The 21711-nt window shown below is 44.3% G+C and overlaps 1 protein-coding gene across 1 annotated transcript in view; it reads left to right on the top strand.

Moving 5' to 3' along the window:
- smurf2 (SMAD specific E3 ubiquitin protein ligase 2) overlaps positions 1–21711 on the top strand; it is a 58277-nt gene that overhangs the window by 19093 nt on the left and 17473 nt on the right. The window contains exons 2-9 of the mRNA XM_047572366.1: positions 4064–4102; positions 6577–6685; positions 11914–12047; positions 15331–15396; positions 16580–16664; positions 16874–16957; positions 18259–18473; positions 20747–20831. Coding sequence (XP_047428322.1) covers positions 4064–4102; positions 6577–6685; positions 11914–12047; positions 15331–15396; positions 16580–16664; positions 16874–16957; positions 18259–18473; positions 20747–20831 — 817 coding nt within the window. The remainder of the gene's footprint in view (positions 1–4063; positions 4103–6576; positions 6686–11913; positions 12048–15330; positions 15397–16579; positions 16665–16873; positions 16958–18258; positions 18474–20746; positions 20832–21711) is intronic.

The following is a 21711-nucleotide window of genomic DNA, read 5'->3' as shown; positions in this document are numbered from 1 at the left end:
AGCATCAGTGGCTCTTTGCTTTGCTGATACTCTCAGTGGAACAGGAAGTAGCTCGCTCAGTGGCCGAATGTTTCGCTTAAAGCAAACAAAACTATGTGCGTGCACGCGACTGTTTCTCGGAAAATGCGGAGCATCACAACATTGGAATTTCAGTGCCACAATCCGTCCGAGAGACGCTCCTTCACACCCTTTAGAACCGAAACTGATGGTTTCTGAATTACCATAAACTCACGATGGTTTGACAAAAGCTCAAAGTGTGGCTGAACGCTGGGAAGTCGTGCTTTTTGACCTTCGTGACGTCTCAAGTGTTTAACTAACTTCGCTATTACCAACAAATTCCTCTCTTCCCGGGTCGACCTGCAGCCAACAGCAGCAGCAGCGCGTCATCGTTACCGTAAAGGCAGCTTATTTAGATCTTAAAGGGTTAAAGTTGATCCAGAGGAACGGCTTGTTAGGCGTCTTAATTCCATTCTTACTGAGTAGATAACAGATGTTTTCATTGTTTTCCTGTATGATTGATATATGGCGAAGGGACTGCCGGTGTAAATGAGCCTTTCTGCGGACGCATTTATATTGTCAGGATGTAGATTAATGGGCCATTGTCCCTTTTCAGATAAAGAATTGATTTGAGTTGAATCGGAAACTGAACCTGGAGCAGCAGAAATCTGACTCATATCACATCCTTTGGTGCCATGTGGTGTTTCAGATCCAGATATTTCTAAATCCCATTGTAGCAGATTTGATCAGCATTGATAATCAGTTAATAATCAGATATATTTTTTTTATTTTTATCAATCACTATGCCATTTACATTGTCTAAACCCGTTTTGAGCTCGCTGCCCAAATGCGTAAAGTCGGGTGTGGCTGGAGTACTTAGGGTTGGGAATGTCAACATGTCGATGGACGTCATGGCTGAGCTCATCACATTATTATCAGGGCTGGGTCTAATTCTGATTAAAATCGATCTTGACGTAGTAAATATATTGATTCAGAAACACGTGACGTTTCCTGCATCCGCTTTTTTTGAAATCTCCGCGAGACGCAACAAGATCAGTCCACACTTTTCTTCTGACCTAGATCCGAAGCACGATGGTGGAGGCTTTAAAGAGACAGATGAGTTGCACAGAAGCAACATTAGTTTTGTGAAAATCTCTTTCATAGCTTGTTGTTCAGAACTGTTGTATCTTTGAATAAATCCAACCCTTAAAGCCGTGTGAATTAGAGCTGAATCTGGAAATCAATTTAAATTCCCAGCCGTACAAACTACATGCATGTTTTTAACATCCGTATCTTTAGAATGCGTCTCACCTTAAATGTGGTTACATGCGTCATCATTAGACTTTATAATGTTACAATAACATTTATTAGTAGGTCTCACATTCCACTTCAGAGACCTCGATGTCTTCGGGCTCTTTCCTTTAATTGGCCTTCCTCGCTGCCATTGTCTAACAATTCCAGCGGGTTTGTTTTTTTTTTCTCCCCGATTTCTGTTTGCAGCTGCAGCTCGGCCCCTTGTGTGTTTTCGTAAGGATCCTATACGGGTATAATTGCAGCGTTGCCTCCCTGCCAGTGTGGCGAGCTGAGGGCTGCGTATGCGCTCGCATGAGGGTCCCGTGGTGTGGGCCTCGTCACGTCTCGCCTTCCCCTGCTTTCGTTTTTGTCTTAAGTCACGAGAACGCGTGTTTTTTGTTTTTTTTCCGCCGCCGTCCCTCGCTCGCGTTAAAATCATATTTCCGCCCTGTGGATTTATTTGCGTCGTGACTTTTACGCGTCTGGAAAGGCCATCGAGTCGAGACTACTGTGTAAAAAGTCTTCGTTTCATGCGAGGAGGAAGGGATTGTTGTTTTAAAAGCGATTCCACGAATGGTTTTTATTTTATTTATGTCCAGTAAACCTTTGGGATCTAGACGTCTGTCTGGCTCCTTCATCTTCTTGTCACCGGAGACAGTTCCTTCATGACTCTGTTTGGGGTTAGCTGACATCCGGCAGCTAAAAGCTAAAAAGCTTTTACCCTGAGATCGTACTGTTAGATGGATAATCTAGTATGCATCGACCTGTTACCTTAATCCTCCCCCCCTCCTCTTTTTTTCACTCCCTGAAGCACACACACACATGCATTCCCCCTGTTCTTGTTAAACAATTAATTAGATCAGGGGAGTCGTGTTGCAGAGCGAGGTGTCTCCAGGGCCTGTGTGCCCACATTCAGCGCTCACCAAGAATGCAAACCAAAAATGATGCGTACCAGATGTTTTAGCAGGAACGAGGCGGGTTTGCGCTGGAACGTAACGCATTCCCGGGGATGTTTGCGGAAAGAAATCCTTCGTCGTCTGTCGGGCATGTTCTGCGTCGCGAGACGACGACGACGACGAGCGTGCATCCAGTTTGTTGTTTATTCTCGTCTGTCTTTCGCTTCCCGTATGTGTTTCCTCCGTTTTCACGGTGGGCGAAACGTTTTCGGCTCCGGCCCCCGGAGCGATTCAGGGCGATATTTGCCGTGGCGTGTTTGTGTCTGAGTGTGTGTGGCACGGACTGGAGGGGCAGAGGAAGAGGCAGCGGCCGCGGATCGCTGCTCGTGGGCGCGCCTTTTATTGTCTCATTTGTATTGGTTAAGTTGGAAAAAAGTGTAAAAATGGCCTCGATCGACGAAACGATTCTACTGCTCGTATCTGCTCAGTCTGATAATGAAGCAACAACCGTTCCACGTTTATCACCAAATGTGTATCTAGATTAAGGCTCCATCCACCAGTATGTAGTCAACTTATCATTTGATTAGCTTCAGATGATTTATCCCTGATCTAGTCTGTGTATGTATTGATTTGTTTAAACTAGTCTTAAATTCGGATTTGTAGTGATCACAGACAAACTTTTGATTCTGAGTCTCAGCACCTCTATCGTTTTGCATAATAGGCTTTTTTAGACTTCTGTGTAACGTTGACGCAGAAGCTTTGGCAACAGCGCAGACCCCTGCATAGAACCTAACGACGTAGCCTGATGTTCACCTCCCCAGACAAAAAACTAGCCTAGTTTTGCATCAGTAAAGATGTAACACGTCCAGGTGAGATTAGCTGAGGAACTAGTGTTTGGGTTGGAGTCGTTAAAGAGCGAGTGCACAAGTGTAAATGGCTCACGTCAGCGTAGGCTACTGCGTCTAAAGTACCTTAAATAGAGCCTTAATGAAGGCCCACCCAAATGCATGGACTTAATAGCATTACCTCTCAGATTCAGATTCTGAAAACTTTATTGTACATGCAAGAACAGGACATTTTTAAGTTACAAATAACCAAAAATAGAACAATACAAACTGTTCATGGAGGATGTAAGCACTACTGTATGAGTAAAGTGACTAAAGTGCAAGCGTAAACAGTATTTACAGGGGTTATAGATTTACATGTTGTTGCGGTGGGTAATATATATAAATCTGGGTTGTTTACACTTTAAAAACATCAGCGTATCAGTAGGAACAGGTTTTTGCAGATCGGCTGAATAAAACTGAAACAAAAAGTGAAATGGCAGCAATAAGGTCACTCACATTGTGTCTGAGAATCGTTTTTTTATTGTTATGATTATCGCGTATCGCACGTCCTCCAACTGTTTAATCCTCAGCATCCACGTCCAGATCAGTTAACGCTTCCTGCCCCTCAGACTTTTGTTTCCACGCCGCCTGACTCACCGGCTGCAGCCGTGAACCCCAGACGCCCAGGTGGCCTCCGAGCTTCCTCGTCCATCCACACTTTGCTTCGAGGAAGCTGTTGGCGGCTCTGTCTCGTCTCCTCGGCAACCGCCTCCGTGGCTTCTCGGAGTAGAACGAGCTGTTTTAGGGAAGAGAACGAAAGACAAAACATCTCCCGGTCGAGCTTAAAATCCGAATAATGCAATAAATACACAGACAAAGGTGTTGTTATTTTAAAACACTAAGAGTGACTAAGGGTTCAGACATTTGTTGTTGCTTTTTCCCCCTGTTCCTGCGGAAAAATGTTATACTTCAAAGTGCCCTAATGCTAACCATGTTGTCTGGGTTTAATTTTAATTTAATTCTTGCCTTTTCCTTCTCTTTCTTTTTCAGTCCTCTGTGCCAAAAACCTGGTGAAGAAGGACTTCTTCCGTAAGTATCTACCAGCCGTTTGTGATATAACACACAAAAAAAAGTGCAGCAAGCACATGTGTTTGCTTTTTAAACCCCGTTCTGATTTGTGGGAATATGATACATGCACTGCAGAGACTTAAGTCTGATAAAGAGCCGCCGTTGGCCGTCAACAACACACACAAGGATCTATTTATTTAGCCATTTAAACAGATTTGGATGCCTTTCCGCACACATATATAATACATCATCGGGAGCAGAGGAGTTTTTGTCCGCATCCCTTTTTTTTTTTTTTTTTTTTTTGGCTAAATTTTTTAACAACTTGTGTGTCTGTGGCGTTTGCTGAGTGTTTTGCTGTGTTTGGGTCGGGCTGTCATGGTGAACGAGCACGTAAAAAGTCTTCTGCTAACTCAGGTGGTTTCTGTGGTGCCCATTCCTGCCATTCCACCGCTCAGGAGCTGAGCAAACATTCGCGCTCGGCCAGTTGAGAACATGGATAAAAATATCTGGGTGTGTGTGTCCATGTATCACAACGTCTCGTCTGCGCTTACATGGACGACTTTTCTTCAGCCTGATTGAGCTCATTCTCATTAGAGACGCCAGCTTAACTGGTTACGTTGGGTCGAAAATTAAGTTATATCGAATCTCCTGCAACCACCTCACAAAACATCCACATTTTTAATGCATAAAGTGCAGCAGACATGTTTGGTCGCGTGATTTTGTTTTTTCTTCGTCTTCTTCTTCTGGGATTTTTAGCAGATTTTTAGATGCTATCCAATCTGGAGTCGATAACAACCAGTTTAAGACGACTTAGCAGCAAGACACAGCATCGCAGAGTCTCTGTTTCAACTTTTGTAGAGAGTGCTAACTTCAAGCTATTTACCAGTTTTTAAAATGTGTTGACTGGCATTGATTACACAGCATTAGGAACACTGTGCCACAAGACACTGTTTCACACAGGACCACTTTCAATGTAGCGCTTCTAAATACGCACGGTGCAACTATGTCACTGCGAGATGTGGTGGAGATGGAAAGGTTTCGAAAAATTAAGTGGCAGAACGAGACTTGTGCCAAAAAAAGGTGCCGTTAATGTCCCTAATTTTAGCTTTTTATGAATGAGGAAATAATGTTGTGGTCAGACTATAATTATTACAGTAGCTGGTCACGCTGTTCATTTATACACATAGCAGTAATATATTTAAATATACGGTATTAAGAGGCATGGTGAAGATGGAAAGGTCCAAAAATCAGCTAAAGTTGTCTATAACTGTGGCAACACAAGCATTTTCCTCCACCACCTTAGCCGCAAGCATTTCTTGGAATATCAAGAGCGTATCAAGCTAACTCGTTTTTACTACTAATGTGGAATTATTCTGTAATATTCACTCATCATCACAGTAAAAAAGTCCATCCTTAGTCAATCTGCTGCATTAACTCCTCTCTCAACCAGTAGGAAATGTTTTGAACACGTGATTATGCATGAAACCAAAAACAAAAATACAATGATAGAAATATACTGTGATATACACCTTTGGTAGCCCAGCCCTATGTTGATAGGCCAAGTAAAACTAGGCTTATTATTAATAATCTACGCCATGTTCATTTCTGAATATTGTCTTTATGTTTGGTGCACGGAGAAACGGTGAAAACGCTAAAAAGAAACATCTTTTGAGCATGTTTTGACATTTGAGAGATTTGGGACGTTTAGACATTACTTATTAGGAGCCGGAAAAAATATCGATATGCCGATATATCGCGATACTGTATCGATCTTAAAAGAAAAAGCCATGTTTTTGGTCGACTGTGAATTTTAATTTTTAAGCCGCATTTAACTCAAGTATTGTGATGTGTATCATTAAGTCCTTGCCAATACCCACCCCTATTACTTATAACGTGTAGTTCAAACGATACCTGATGCATTTCCTGTATCTTAATGTAAATAGTTGTAAATAACACTGTTGTTTGCTAAATTTGTACGTAAGCTTTTGAAAGGGACAGTTTAGATTCAAAGTTATAAAAAATGGGTTGTTAAACATGACAAATCTTCCAATATGTTAATACAGATTGTCAGATGTCAAAATTGCTGTTTACATTTTATAATCTTAGTTATTATATAATTTATTATATTATATATGTATTTTCCTCTATATTTTCCAGACTGCTGTTATTTTTTTGTATGTTATGCTGTTTTATTTAATTCCGTGCTACTTGTTGGGCTGAAAAGAATGAAACCAAACAAGGCAACCGTTTTTTAAGATGAAATATGAAGATAAAAACAAAAGTAGCCATAAAAACTACACTCAGAGGGTTGAAACAGAAGAGGAAGACGACGTTTTGGTTTATGGCAGAGCTAAAATAAACAGCTACAAAGGATCCCGTCATTTTAAAAAACGCCTGAATCAGACATCCTGTTGTTTCTTCTCCAACATTTTATTCCTCTATTCTTGTGGTGACTCCTCCTCCTCCTCTTTCTCCTCTTTCTTTTCTCCACGCAGGCCTACCAGATCCCTTTGCCAAGGTGGTTGTGGACGGTTCGGGACAATGCCACTCGACAGACACTGTGAGGAACACGCTTGACCCCAAGTGGAACCAACACTATGATCTGTGAGTTCCTCCGACGACATCCCTTCTCAAAGACGGCTTATTTGAAATACCTCCCTGCTACCTAAATGTTTGACCAGATTAGTCACGCTTTGGCTGGTACAGTGCCTCACTATTTGTACGCGTCTCTTTATTTAACCTTGATAAATACCAGGCTTTGCCATTAACAGGATCTAAACAGTAACTTTCATCTGGCCTGGATGCTCCGCAATGACATAACCCTCCAGTCTAAAAATGTTCCCTGGAACAATATTTAAAGAATCAGGGGAGCCGTCTCCAATAGTATTTTCTTCCATCGACCGAAACACGTGCATGTCTTGTTGTAACCCCGGCTGCCTTTTTTTCCCAAAGATGGTGCGTCCCGTGAAAAGCAACCTGGAAAAAAAGTCGAGGCAGAGCGTGTGAGAGTGAAAGTTTCCAGTGTTCGGCCCCGGTGTTTATCCAAAGCGTTTCGCGTAGTCAACAGCAAAGAGGAAGCACGTGTCTCCGTTTGTTTGGTTGCCGGGGGATACAGGATCTTCTCCGTCTCTCTGCGCGGCCATTAAATTAGCTGCTCGTGTCACATTTGACAAGAGGGGGGTGGTGGTGGAGGTGGTGGAGGTGGTGCTGGTGGTGGGGGGGGGAACAAAAGTCACGCGCACCTTAGGGATGAGACGACGGGTGGAACGTCTCCGCTCTTAATTTCTTTTTCGAGAACCTGCAGACTGCAGCTGACTGGAACAGAAATATACTCATAAATTCCAGCGATGAGTTTACTATCAGGGTCGGTGTTTATTCTCAGATGGACTCTGAGAGGTTTTAATTGACTGAGAGCAGCCTCGGCTAGCCGGGGCCCCGTCTGGCTGGCTCACACTTATTAAAATAGAGCCTCGCAACACCTGGTGTTTGAGAGCGCAGCCTGGTGCGTTAAAAGCTCCTGGCACAGACTCTTTTTTTCCATTTGTTCTATGTGCTCATGTGAAGCGGCAGAAATTCTGTGGAAGTGTGTTTTCGTGTGTGCGTCCAGGACTGCGGTTGCTCTGGTGTGCCAGCAAACTGCTCGGTGAACTGTGACCCTTCGTCGGCGTTGTTGCAGGATGTGGCCGGCATGCCAAAGATAGTAGACAGTCTATCTGGCTGCCGGCCTCACACTCACTCATCCTGCCTGTTTGTAAACTACAACAGGATATGATTGAAATACGGGGAATGTAAGCAGTAACGAGCCGCCACGGTAATAATTATCCACTGTCCACTCGATCTCGTTTGGTTCATTAAGAGCCCTTCACTTTATTAAATAGAGTCTGGTCAGATTATGTGCACTCCACTCACATGAGTTGTTTCTGTGGAAGTAGTTGGGAGGCTCCATCAGATCCGTAACCATTATTAGTACCATTAATGTGTACCTGGTATTGTATTGGCCATGTAAGGTTTTTATACACAGATATCAAACCCTGAGACAAACAACCATTCACACTCACACCGAGGGTCAATTTAGGGTCACCGATTAGTCTAACAAGCGTCCCTTTGGAGGTGGGAGGAAACCGCCTTGTCACAATTCAGTGTTCTGCTGGAAAATTTGTGGACCTGGCATTTATGTGGATATTACTTAGCCAGGCCGTAGCCTGTTGTACACCACACTACGCATTACGGCGATGCAGCTAGCAAGAGCCGTGATTGGTCCGCTAGGTGGTAGCAACGTGTTTCCTCTTTAGTATTTCCGGCTCAAATTGATTGTGTTGGATCAATAAAGATGGAAGACATTGAGGAAAGGTTACCTGAGGAGTTTCAGTGATGCAAATATTTGTATGACTCGTCTTTGGCAAAGTTTCGGCACACAAAAATAAATGGCTCGCACAGGTGTAGGCTGCGTGCATAGGTTTTTTAACATGTAGCACCCGCCTAAACCAGACCAGTCACCCCCACCCCGTAACAATGACACAACTTGATGGCAGCAGCCATCTCCAGAAGCTACAAAAAACACATGAAGCACAGCACATGGTGTTGACCTGGCCTCCAAATTCACTGGATCCCAAACTGATTAAGTATCTGTGTCTCAAGTGTCACACGACCAAATGTCCTGAGACAAAGCAACGAGATTAGTCCACGTGTGAGGGAGATCCAAAACATTACAGAAGCTGCAACTCTGGCTAGCCAATTGGATTTAAAATATATGATAACAGAAAAGAGCTGGACAAAAACAAAGACATGTGATAGTTGTAAAACTTATCAATTTCGATATTGTATCTTAAAAATCTAAATTTCCTTAGTTTGAAGGCATTGGCAGGTTCCAGTTAATCTTAGTCGGCCCACCTTTTTCTAGTATCTCAGAGCAGTTTGAAGTCTTTCCTCTACTTCTTGGACCACATGTTCTTGGCATTAACTTTTGCGCAGCAGAAAATGACAACAAATAAACATAGCAAAGATGTCTCTTGGACGAAACCTTGTTTAGATTTTTAGAAAGCGTGTGCTGCTTGTTCCTTTTTTTATTGCAATTTTTTTTCCATTGTCTCGTGTATGTGTGTGTGTGTGTGTCTATGACTGTATTAAAAATCTTTGCCAGACTAATGAATTTTATTACATGCAGGGTGATCCAGATGACTGGGCTTTGGTTATAATACTTCCCCTCCCGTCACGTCTGTCTGACATAGCAGCTCTCTCACATTGCACCCCAGACAGGCATTTGGCATGGACTCAAAATGTCCAGACGTCTTACTCACAGCCTCATTGTTTCATATCCCTTTTGGTAAGCGGCATGATAATTACTGTGGGGATGCATTTCTTCGAGTCGCACAGACGATTAGCTTTTTCGACTGAAGGAGGGAAGCCACACGAGCAGATGTGCCACAACAAGTTCACATGCTGAGATTTTATCACACTCTTGTCTGACACAGACAGTTAGGAAATGACTTTTATCTATAGACGCGTCTCTCATTTCCAACACATCCAACTTTGGATGTTTCCCATTAACTGATAGTGTTTTGCTCTGAGGATGTCGTTCTGTCAGATGTTTGGTCCAATGTGGAACCATATGGTTTTCCTTTCACGTATAATTATGACTTCAGAGAGAAAATCGCTCACAATTACAAGATAGTATCTCACAATAATGGGATCCCAATTCATCATGACCATAATTGATGACAAGATTCTCCATCCCAGCTCATTTATTACAGTTTTCTGATAATTATGAGATGATGAATAAGGCAAATGGGACTGGAATTGGTAGCAGCGTTGCCAGATGTTGGGTTATTTTTATGCCTCCGGGCCAGCAATTAGCTGGCAAAGGCATAAGACCGTGAGGTGGTAATCCTCATTTGTTTAATTAAGCAGTTAATTGAGGACTTGGTGGCCTACTTCTGCTGTTAGGCAGTTCTGCAACCAGCAAAAAGTTGGTCTGTATTCAAGGGTTTGTTTTCATGATTCCCAGAGGATAAATCTTGACTTTTACTCTCATGTCTTCGACAGCATTAAATGTCTGGCTATAGGTTGAATCGCCATGAAATTTGGTGCATCCATTCACGGTCCTCCCAGGATGAAATGTCCTGAAAGTCATTGTGCTCAACGTTATGTCTGCTAAAAATCAGCTTGGTGAACATGTTAGCATTTAGCTCAAAGTGGCGCTGCTAGTTGAGTTCTGCTGTGGAGTTGTGTGTGGTAGTTATTTATTGATTGTCATTTCTCACTGGGTGATGTGTCCTGATTTCCACATATTAGTCCAATCATTAGTTAGCTTATTCAGTTAATAATTAATTGGGGACCTGGTGACCTATTTCTGCTATTATGCAGACCAGCAAAATGTTGGTCTATATATTCTAAGGTTTTCTTTTATGATTCCCAGAGGATGAATCTTGACTTTGACTCTCATGTCTTTGACAGCATTAAATCTCTGGCTATAGGTTGAATCGCCATGAAACTTGGTGCACCCATTCATGGTCCTCTCAGGATGAAATGTCCTGAGAGTCAATGTGGTCAGCGTTATATCTACCAAAAATCAGCTTGGTAAACGTGTTGGTATTTAGCTCCTAGTTCGGTTCTGCTATAAAGTTGTGTTTGTTAGTTATTTATTGAACATTTTAGTGAAGAATTAGTTGAGAACTTGGTGGCCCACTTCTGCTATCGTGCAGTTTCAACTAGGAAAAAGTTGGTTTATATTTGGGGTTTTCTTTCTGGAGTCTTGTACATGTACTCATGAGCCACAGAAGACCAGCTTATAGGTTGAATTCCCGTGGTTTTTGGTGCAACCAATTCATGATCCTCTCAGGATAATTTGTCCTGAAAGTCATTGTAGTCAACATTATATCTGCCAAAAATCTGGTGCTGCTGCTGTTTCTCAAAGATATGTTAGTTCTACTATACTCTTTATATTGTTGTAGTTGGTAGTTATTTATTAATTGTCATTTCTCACTAGAGGATTCGTCCAATCATTAGCCAGCTTCTTCGGTTAAGATTAGGGAGTTTATACATTAAACATCACATGTTTTCAGTATAGCTTGTGAACTCCTCTTTGAGCTGAACTCCTGGTTTAGTTTGAGGCTTCCTATTATAAAACTAATAATACAACCCTCTGCATGTGGCACCATGATGGATGATTATACCTAATTTCATTTTTTAATTAAGCCATTTATTTCTACTCATTTTTCTTAAAATGACGTTTGCAAGTTGAAGAAACCAAAAGCGGGTTATAGAGCCGAAGACTTGTCGTTAGTTTAATTTAAAAAGCCATTTATTCTTATATAGCTTATTAGTTATTCTTAATAGTTTTATGCAGCCTTGTTGCTGCTACGTCACTGTGAGTAAAATCTAAAATGATTCATTTACAAATGATTCAGAGGATAACACTTTGCTTTTTGGTGCTTTTTCACACCATTTTAATCAGATTTACACGTCCAGAAACACAAGCTACAAGTCCAGAGTGTCCCGAATGTGTCTTGTGATATGTCCTTGAGAGACTTGGTGGCAGCCTCCCTCTGTAATGGATGTTTATGTCCACTGTAGTGACATTCATACTACTTCTTGTCGGCACATTCGCCAGAGCCCACGTCGTAGCAAGCTGTAACTCTGTAATTACGCTGCTCAAAACGCAACTCGGCAAAGTTTGTAGCTAATATATGTTGCACTGCAGTGTTTTGAAGAGTTGTCAGAGCTGGATGGTGTGTGTGACCACTGATGTGACTGAGGCAAGGAAAAGGAAAGCTTCACTTTGATGGTAGCGCAGCACGTCGTGTAATATTAATTCTGTCCCTTTTTACCCTCAGATACATCGGAAAATCGGATTCAATCACGATCAGCGTCTGGAACCACAAGAAGATTCATAAGAAGCAAGGAGCTGGCTTCCTGGGATGTGTCCGCCTGCTGTCCAACGCCATCAACCGCCTTAAAGACACGGGCTGTGAGTGCTATTGTTTGTTTTTTGTCTGATGTTTTATGCTAAAAACCTGCAGTTCCTCTAATGTCCACTTGAGGCTGGTTCCAAAAGTGAGCCTATCCACAAACGTACCACGTTAAAAAACTTCACAGCAGAAATAAACATTTTTAGACCTGATACTGATACCTACTTAACAAATGGTGCTTTTTCCTTTACATTCAATCATTTATAATAGCTTTTTATTCCTGAATGAACGGCACAAGATCACCCCTGTTGACTAGGTGGTCTTTAATATGACCTACGACTCATTGTGTGTTCACACAACCTCACAATGTGGTCTGACATCAGATTTCTCAAATGCCCGTACACCTTCACTTTATGCAGGGCATTTGTGATTGGATTCTCAAGGACAAATGTTAATGCAAAGTCCGAATGGGGCCAGGGAGACTTTACAGCTTGTTCCAAAATACTGATCATCTCCTCAAGTCATGACACCCAAACGTACACAATAAACAACAAACGGCTGGGTATGGTTCTGAAACAGCAGCAGAGATTCATTAGAGACAATTAGAGGCTGTTATAATGCAGCTGAGGTTGGTGTTTATTTACATACAGAGCGTGACTCTAAGGTCACGTCCACACTAATACAAGTTTTGGGTGAAACTGCATTAAGTCTTGTGCATTTCTGCCGACCGTCAATGACGGATCCGGATTTTTGACTGGAACTGCACCTTTTTGAATTAGTGTCCCAGAGTAAACAAGACAAATACGGAGCCTGTGCTCCAGTGTCATCGCCCCACCCCAGGACAACAACAACACCAATCAGTGGTGGACTACAGGCCGGTGACGGTGCTGCTTCAGATATGGACCCTTGTTGGGTGGCTAGGGTTATATAATAATAATAATCCATTGGTTTTATATAGCGCTTTTCCATAAGATGTCAAAACGCTTTCGATTGAATACATTATTCATCCGCTTGCACAGTCACACCCTGCTGTCCTGGTAGTCACAACTGATGGAAAAGTGGCTGCCAATCGACACCAACGACCTCTTCCAAGATGGGTTAATAGAACCGCCAACCTTTCAGCAGCACCAGTTTATTTGCTTCGCCACTACGATAAACTAAAAGGGAGCACGGACTGTAATCTGGACTTTATGTTCGTACACGGTGCACAGGGTTGATGCACATGCTCTGCCTCTTCTTCTTCTACTTTTTTAGGCTCATTTCTGTAACAGAAACAGCGCCACGCATAGGCCTGGAATATGTACTACAGCCTTTCTACAACTCGATGTGGTTTTGCAGTGGATCGACGTTTAGGGAGAAATTCTCGAAATGACACCAAGGAAAACCCAAAGGTGGTTTTTGGTACGTGTGGACTGAGATCAGACCTCAGGTGATCAGTGAGGACGCTTGTAGAGACGCATTTTCATACCAGTTGTGAACACAGGCGCTTAAAGCTCTTGATTGATTCAGATCGCCCAGGTCGGATGTTAACGCTGAGGTCCGATCGAGGTCTGAAGCGCGTCGCCGGTCTGCGCTCGTTAATCTTCCCTGCAGAGGAGAAGCGCTGTTAAATAATCGATTGCATGTCGAGCTATCAGACTTCCGCTGCACCTTAAGTGTGATTAAATAAAGAAGTAGCACAGCGCTGCTGCTGCCAGAGCTCAGAGGCTCCCGACGTAAAGTAGCTCCACTTAATGTCCCGTCTCGCTCACCGAGTCTGACAGAGGCCAGACCTGGGTGTGAGAGGGGTCAACTCTCTGCCACCAGCGCCAGAGCAGGAAGAGCCAATCAGCATCACCTTAAAATTAAAATAAAAAAAAATAAAAAAAGAAGAAAGTCTCCTGTCAGAGTGTAACAGGATAAATGAGACGGAGGCTTTTTCGTTGAAGCAGCGCCAGACGGTGTTGGAGCTGCATTTTCTTGCACGTTGATCCGGTACTTGCTCCATGAGCCTGCGGTCTTGTAGGCGAAGAGTTGGGAAAATGTCCCGCTGGCGTTTTTTTTTTTTTTTTTTTTCCTAGAAGCCCCTCTTGTTGTTTTCCTGGAGTGACACAGGAAACCTGAACCTTCGTTGCCCACAGCTGTGAGCGGTTTGCCTCTGCATTTCATTTTCCCTCCTGGCCTTCTCCTCACCCCTCGTTCTTTTTTTTAATTCTTAAACTTTTTTCCCCCCGTCCAGTCTCCGCCATGCGCTGGCACACAAATACACAAAATGCCACTGTGACTAACCTCCCTCAATCTCCGTCTGCTGATCTAGACAACCGGACATTTTACGCAGACGCGCATAATTGTGCAGCTATTTAAGTGTAAGCCTTTTCCCTCTGTTGTGGATTTGTCATTCTTCTGTTGGTGTTTTTTTTTTTTTTATTCCCATTTCCTCCTCTTCCACGAGCCTTTAGCAAAGGCACCGAGTTAACTACAACATTTGTGTATAATTGCAGAGTGTCTCGGGTTCACTGTAACCTTTATCTATAATTGCATGGTGCTTATATTCCTCGTCTTCTTTTTCTATATGACTGCACAAGTTTTTTTTTTCTTTTACATTCTCCTCCTTGCATACATTTCACTAGCCCGTGTGCACTTTTCTGTTTTCTCTTGTGGCCGCTGACCTCCGTCCAGCCTTGTAAGGGTTTTGACCGTTGCCTGTTTTGTTCCTTGTTTAGTCTAGACATGACATCCTGCGCCTGAATCTGCATGACACCTAGACAACAGAGAGCAGATAGTGGCATTTCTCATGTCTGCAGGCAACTTGGACGTTTCTTTTTGGGTTTTATTTATTTATTTTTTTATTTTTTTTTTTTTCTCCCTCTCGCTCTCAAATTCCGCAGACTTTAAGAAGTTCAGACAAAGAGTTTCCAGACTTTGGCAGAAGTTCATGTCCATGCTAAGGCTGAGCGGAATAGTGCCGGCTTTGTACTGAAATTTGTCAAATGTTTGACCCCTGCATTTGAACTGAAGCCTGCTCTGTACCGACGCTCGGTGAGATTTTTACGGCCCCCGTGGCTGCTCCAAGCAGACCAGACCATCTGTTCCGGGGCAAAGCCAAGCTGTGGTCTGCAGACAGAAGAATGAGAGACAGATAATGAGGGAGAACGAGAGGGGAACTGGCTCTTGAGCGATGTAAATGATACGGAGCAACAGGACTCCACGTGCTGGTTTAACATGTATCTTTTCTCAAATTGATGAGTCCTCTTTTCTCCGTTCTGTTTCCTACCCCTCCTTTCTACTCATGCTACTCATTTCCTGTCTGTCTGATTGTTCTCTTTCTTTCTTTCTTTCTTTCTTTCTTTCTGCTCCAAACAGACCAGAGGCTAGACTTGAACAAGCTGAGTCCAAACGACAGCGACACAGTCAGAGGCCAGATAGTGGGTGAGTACAGTTTAGAGCATGTGTGTTCTGGTTTGTTCCTCATGTGTTAATGAACACAATGATCAGGTCACATGTGTAATACACTCTGCCACTCTGTTGTTTAACCCTCATGCCCCTAAAAGAACAAAAGTGTCCTTTTCCAATTTTTTTTCAAACTCAGATCCCATAATGCTCCATTTTTGCACTGAATTGTTACGTTGTTACCATTAAGGAACAAAAGTGTCCTCTTAAAACGCCCTAAAAATGGCATATTTTAATATTTTTTCTACCTTTTTATTTACATAAATATTTTAATCCACTTCAGTACTAATCACAAATACCAAAAGTTTGATTGTTTTCTGTCTTTTAACCCTTTATATGCCAGTGTTTGTGATGGAATCAATGTTTTTTTGTAAAAAAACAAAAACAAAACATAAATTGGAATATTTTCAACAATCTAAATGCAAAGTGGATTTTTCTTGGGGGGTTATTAGAACCTTGTACATGTCAATGATTAGTAGCAACATTGATTTTGATGGATTTCTGTTCTTTTTGTAGTGCCCAATTAAAAAAAAATAGATAAATTGTTACCATTAAAGGTCAAAGGTGTCCCATTCAAAAATGTCCTAAAAATAGCATATCTTAATATTTTTTTTTGTACTTTGTGTTAAATCTTTTAATCCACTCCAGTTCTAATCACAAATATCAAAAGTTTTGATTAATTTTGACTTTTAACCTTTTATGTGCCAGAGTTTGTGATGGAATCAAAATGTTTTTGAAAAAAAGAAAAAAAAACACAAAAAATTGAATATTTTCAATAATCTAAATGCAAAATGGATTTTATTAGAGCCCAGATCCCACGAGACCCAGAAGTAAAGCAGCAGAAGGCAGCAACGTGCCAAAATTGTGCTACTTTTACTCAAAAAACATCATCTTGTTCATAAAACGTTTTGATACTTAAGACATTCAGAGTTAGTTATTTATAGGTTACCATGCTGTTACGTCACGAGTCCGGGCCCCCGCGTGAGATCAAATCGTGCCGTATGTGGCCCTTGAACTGAAATTAGTTTGACACCTTTTTTCCTCCAGCCCGTAAAGAAACGTCGCTCCGTTTTGTGCCGTGATTTAATATCTGCGCCGAGGCCCCGATCCGCTGTCTAGTAACGCTGGTGTGTGCATCTGTCTGCCATGTGTGTTGCTGCAGTGAGCCTGCAGTCGAGGGACCGGATAGGCACGGGAGGTCCTGTGGTGGACTGCAGTCGACTCTTTGACAACGATCTTCCCGATGGGTGAGTGAAGTTGGGAGGGACTGGGGAGGGAGGTGGGGGGTCTTGTAGCGGCCTGCTGCAAAATCCCAAACAATAAATCCTCACTTTAGAGTTTGAAATTCATATCGGGATACGATATTTGCATGTGGCTTAAACGGCAGCGAGTCTAGATGTTCCCTGCGGCTCGGTGGCTGCATCCGCTCAACTGCTGTGTTTGTTTCTGTTGCCAGCTGGGAGGAGAGGAGGACGGCGTCTGGACGAATCCAGTACTTGAACCACATCACACGCACCACACAGTGGGAGAGGCCTACCAGGTGAGTACGCGCCGCAGCCAGGCAGGAAAAAAAACTCCAACCCGCTCGGATTTAAAAAAGGCGGCGTCGGGCGGCCGACGGACGACCTCGTCTCCGACCCCGGCGCTCCCAGACTCCCGGGGAGAGAGAGCTGGAGCGGTTTCAGACATGTCAGACGGCGGTCGTTTAACGACACGGAGCAGAAATACGCGGCTTTCACGCTGAAAATAGCGCGTCGTTAACGCCCGGGATCGACCCGCCCGCCTTGGTGTGCTTTCTGTGAGAGCTCCCCCCTCCCTTGTCTCATACGTCACCACGTTGGCAACATGCGGGGTGAACAATAGACACCGTGGACGTCAGCGAGTCCAATGCTGGTGTGGTTTCGTGCGTTGCAATTTTTGTCACTTGTGACAAGACGTGGGATGCCTTTGACACTGCGGACGAGCCAAGACGCTAAAATCCTCCTGGGTCGATTCCAGGGTAATTTGACCTGGGAAGAAATGCCGCGGAAACGCTTTCACACTGCAAAAAAAGACCCAGGGCAACCGAGGCCAACGCAGGATTTTCGTGCAGTGTGAAAGGGGCTATAGAGGCACCTCCTACGTGCACGTGTTTGCTACTACCGTATTTTCCGCACTATAAGGCGCACCGGATTATAAGGCGCACTGTCAGATTTTGAGAAAATTTTTAGGTGCGCCTTATAGTGCGGAAAATACGGTAGTTTATCGGTTACGAGAGGAAGGGCAGCGGAGCGGTGTTTTTTATCGCGGGAGAAAAAGCTCTTTGGCGCCATCGCGGTGAAGAGATGAATGACTGCGGCCATCTCGCTTTGTTCCCTCGGAAACTCTGTTTAGTCTTCTTCACTTGGCGCAGGTCGTCTTGTTGCTCCCTCCACTTCCGCACCATTGATTCGTTAATGTTAAATTCTCTCGCTGCTGCTCTATTCCCGTGTTCTACTGCGCGACTGATCGCCTTGAGTTTAAACTCTGCGTCGTAAGCGTGTCTCTTAACAGGAGCCACTTTGGGGTCTTTACATAAACACACAAATGGAAATGAAACGGCACGCCTCGCGCAGTCATATATCCCAGCATGCACCGCGCGCTTCTTCTTCTTCTACGGGGGAAAATGAAGTCGGCGGCTGCTTCCTGTAGTTGCGAGACCTGTTGTGGCTCAATATTGGTCCATATATAAGGCGCACTGTCAGCTTTTGAGAAAATTGGAGGTTTTTAGGTGCGCCTTATAGTGCGGAAAATACGGTACTTTCATTTCCTAGTTGGCACCTGAAGGCTAAACTCTCCCCCTCTCTGTGACCCGTGGTCCAGGCCTGCGTCCGAGTACTCCAGCCCGGGCCGGCCGCTCAGCTGCATCGTGGACGAGAACACGCCCATCAGCACGAACGGCGCCACGCCCACCACGGCGCTGCCGCCCAGCAACGGCGAGCAGCGGGCCCAGGAGAGACGCGTCCGCTCGCAGAGGCACCGCAACTACATGAGCAGGACTCACCTGCACACGCCGCCGGACCTCCCGGAGGGATACGGTCAGTCCATCACTTACCTCCTAATCTCGTTGCTCCGTCTCCTGCTCTGGATTAATTACATCCCAACTGGGTTCAAAGTGTATTTACCTGCGTTCTGGCAGCTCCTCCTGCGTCAGCGAGTCGCGTTAAGCGCTCGGCCTCGACCCCTGCGCTCGCTAACCCAGCTAATCCGCCCTCGTTCAGCCTGGTGACGCTGCAGCTCCGCACAAGGAGCCTGAAATACTGGCTCCGTTTTAGACGATCTAATTGAATTGATCTAGCTGTTAGAAGCTGGCGGCAGCCGTTCGCCCCTCCTCCCCCCGTTCTAGTTTCTGCACACAGTCAAACAATCAAACACATTCATGCGGCAGCAAACACACACACACACACACACACACACACACACAGATACGCCATGATCCCCCATCACATGGCTAAAGGGAGTTTTGTTCGTTCCTCACAATAAAATCTTGTGTAGCTTTCAGGGAGAAAGAGACGTTGAAGTGTATCACGGCTTCTGGTGAGCGGCTCCCGACTTAACGAGGTCACTGTCTCACTTTGAATATGAAACAAGCGCTCTTTACATACACGCTGAATAAACTAAGTGATTAATAGTGATAATCTTGTTTCAGTGAAGTGTTCTGCTTGGAAAACCTTTGTACCACCCTCCAAAAAATATAAATGTTGCTGGTCAGGCACCTTCCACATGAAAAGTAACTGTTGCATGTGTCTCCAAACTGGAACAAGGCTGATGTACAGACACTCCGCTAATGTCCTCGTGCCAATGCAGAGGAGAAAAAAAACACCGCTGCAGCCGTTCATTCATTCATTCATTTTCTGTAACCGTTTGTCCTGTGGAGGCTGGCGGGGGGGGGGGGGGGGGGCTGGAGACTGTCCCAGCTGTCACTGGACAAGAGGCGGGGTCCAACGTGGACAGGTCTCCGGTTTATCACAGGGCTAACGCACAGCACGTTTACATGCACAAACAAATTACTGCTTTAACACGACTTTAACTGGACAAAATGTTACGCCGACTAAACAGGAAGTTAAACAGAGCCGGTAGAAGAACCACCTGAGGGATATAGTTCATCTTATCTGCACCATAATTAGCCCTCACTTTAAAAAGCTGAACTATTATCTAACAGAAGAGTAACATGTAAACTGAGCCTCCTTGCTCCACTCTGCCGCCCCCCCCTCTGCAGCCAATCAGAGCTCGGCCCTGCAGATCTTTGCCGAAGCATAATCAGTTCCCAAGGGAGCGAATCCAGACCAACTTTCCACCACAAAAATATCGTTCTTGTGAAGTAATTTTTAGGTTTCCAAAAACATAAATCTACCGTTTTAATTCTTCTCTCTGTGGAGCATGAAATCTTTTTGTTTTATTTATTGTCACACTTGGGATAATTCACTAGAAGTAGATAGTCAGTGATTCAATAAAAGTCTCCACGCTTCCAACTTTTTACTCCACCTGGAGCAAACATGCAAATGTTTACATGGTTATTAGCAGGTGAGGTTTTCCTATTAAACACATTGTCGACTCATAATCTGATTGAACACTCCCTCATTTCAATCCAGATCATTATTTCTAAAGTAGCCTCCATGCAGACGTCGTTCGGGAGCAGCCGGCTCGACGGCCAGTGATGAATAGTTTGGGATATTTTAGGTGTAAATATTGAAAGGAGGGCTTCTCTGCTTCAGCCTCGAGTCTTTAACATTTCAAATATAACACATGTTTCTAAAAGCTTTAAAGTGTCCGGCCTGATGGAGACGGCAGGGCTGGATCTCTGTCCTGACTTTTTCTGTAAAACCTGTCAGCGGCTTTAATTCTTTTTATGACGGGACACGCTAAGCTAAAAGCTGTCTGCGTGTGTGTGTGTGTGTGTGTGTGTGGTGGTGGTGGTGGTATAGCGCGCTCATGGAAGACTGGAAGGTTTTGCATACATGCGTGTTAAAGCTGAGATGCCAGCAAAGAGCTTTACTGGCAGGCAGCTCCACGGAAACATCTCTGTCGGGCCGTGATGAATGAGCTCACCAGCTGAAAAGTCAGACGTCCACCTCCCCCCCTCCCCCCCTCCGTCCGTCCGTCCGTCCGTCTCCCCCCCCCAACCACTCCCTCCTCCCCCTTTTCCCTTTTGACTGCCTTCTGGGATCTCCTCTGACTCACGCCTTTTCCCTTCATCTCCACGTGTCCGATCACCCCGTCCCGCATCTCGATGCCAAAACATTAGGGCGCGTTTTAGCTCGGCTGAATTTTTATTTTTTTTTTGTTTTGTTTTGTTTTTGTCTCCCTGCAGAGCAAAGGACGACGCAGCAAGGCCAGGTTTACTTTCTCCACACTCAGACAGGCGTCAGCACGTGGCACGACCCCAGGGTGCCCAGGTAAATTCACCGCCATCACCCACGAATGTAAAATACACCAATCAGCCACAACATTATGACCGTGTGAAGAAGTGAAGTGAAGAACGTTGACCATCTTGTGACATTTCAATGTTCTGCTGGGAAACTTTTGGACTTGGGTGTTATTTAGACATGTAGCATCCTACCTGGACCAGACCAGGCAATGACGCTCCTTGATGGCAGCCACAAACAGTTTAGGAACAACCTGACAAAACATGAAGATCCCAAACGGATCAAGTATCTGTGGGATGATCCACAGTAGCAACAGCGTTGTGTTTCCAGATGCCTTCAGAAGGTCCATGTCCATTCTCTGATGAGTCAAAACTGTTTTGAAAGGCACAAGGAGACCTACACAATGTTAGGAAGGTTGTCATAATGTTATGCCTCATTGGTGTATAGTAACTAAGTTGAGAAGAACAAGGAGGACAAAAAAAGCTGCCTGGTCGTCAACGGGAAGACAATACGAAGGTTGAAGCAGTCGTTCCTCCTGGAATAACTATTCGCTGGAGTCTTCCTCCCGGCCTCCTTCTTATAGTTTGTCGTAAAACCTGCAGCTGATTACGAGTCGGCCATGCTGCGAGAAGACCCGTGTCACGGGGCTTTAAGAGTAATTCTGTCCTCTGGCACGAGCGCTAAAAGTTCCTCATGCTACCAGTGGCCGTCGGTGCCTTATTGATCACCGCATCCCTAAAGAATGCACACTCACGATATCTGCACGTGCACTCGCTCAATAAACCGGGACCGATCGCGGCTCTCATGTTCGTTCTGTCAGCGCACGGGTGACGGATGTTTCTTTTATTGCCGCGGACACGAGGCCCCGTCGGTCACGCCGCACCTTAGCGAGAGCTTCTCGGAGAGCTCC

This window comes from Mugil cephalus, chromosome 20 (genome assembly GCF_022458985.1).
Source record: "Mugil cephalus isolate CIBA_MC_2020 chromosome 20, CIBA_Mcephalus_1.1, whole genome shotgun sequence".
Taxonomy (NCBI): Eukaryota; Metazoa; Chordata; class Actinopteri; order Mugiliformes; family Mugilidae; genus Mugil; species Mugil cephalus.
The sequence above is the reverse complement of the archived record's forward strand: the minus strand, read 5'-3'. Positions and strand labels throughout refer to the sequence as shown.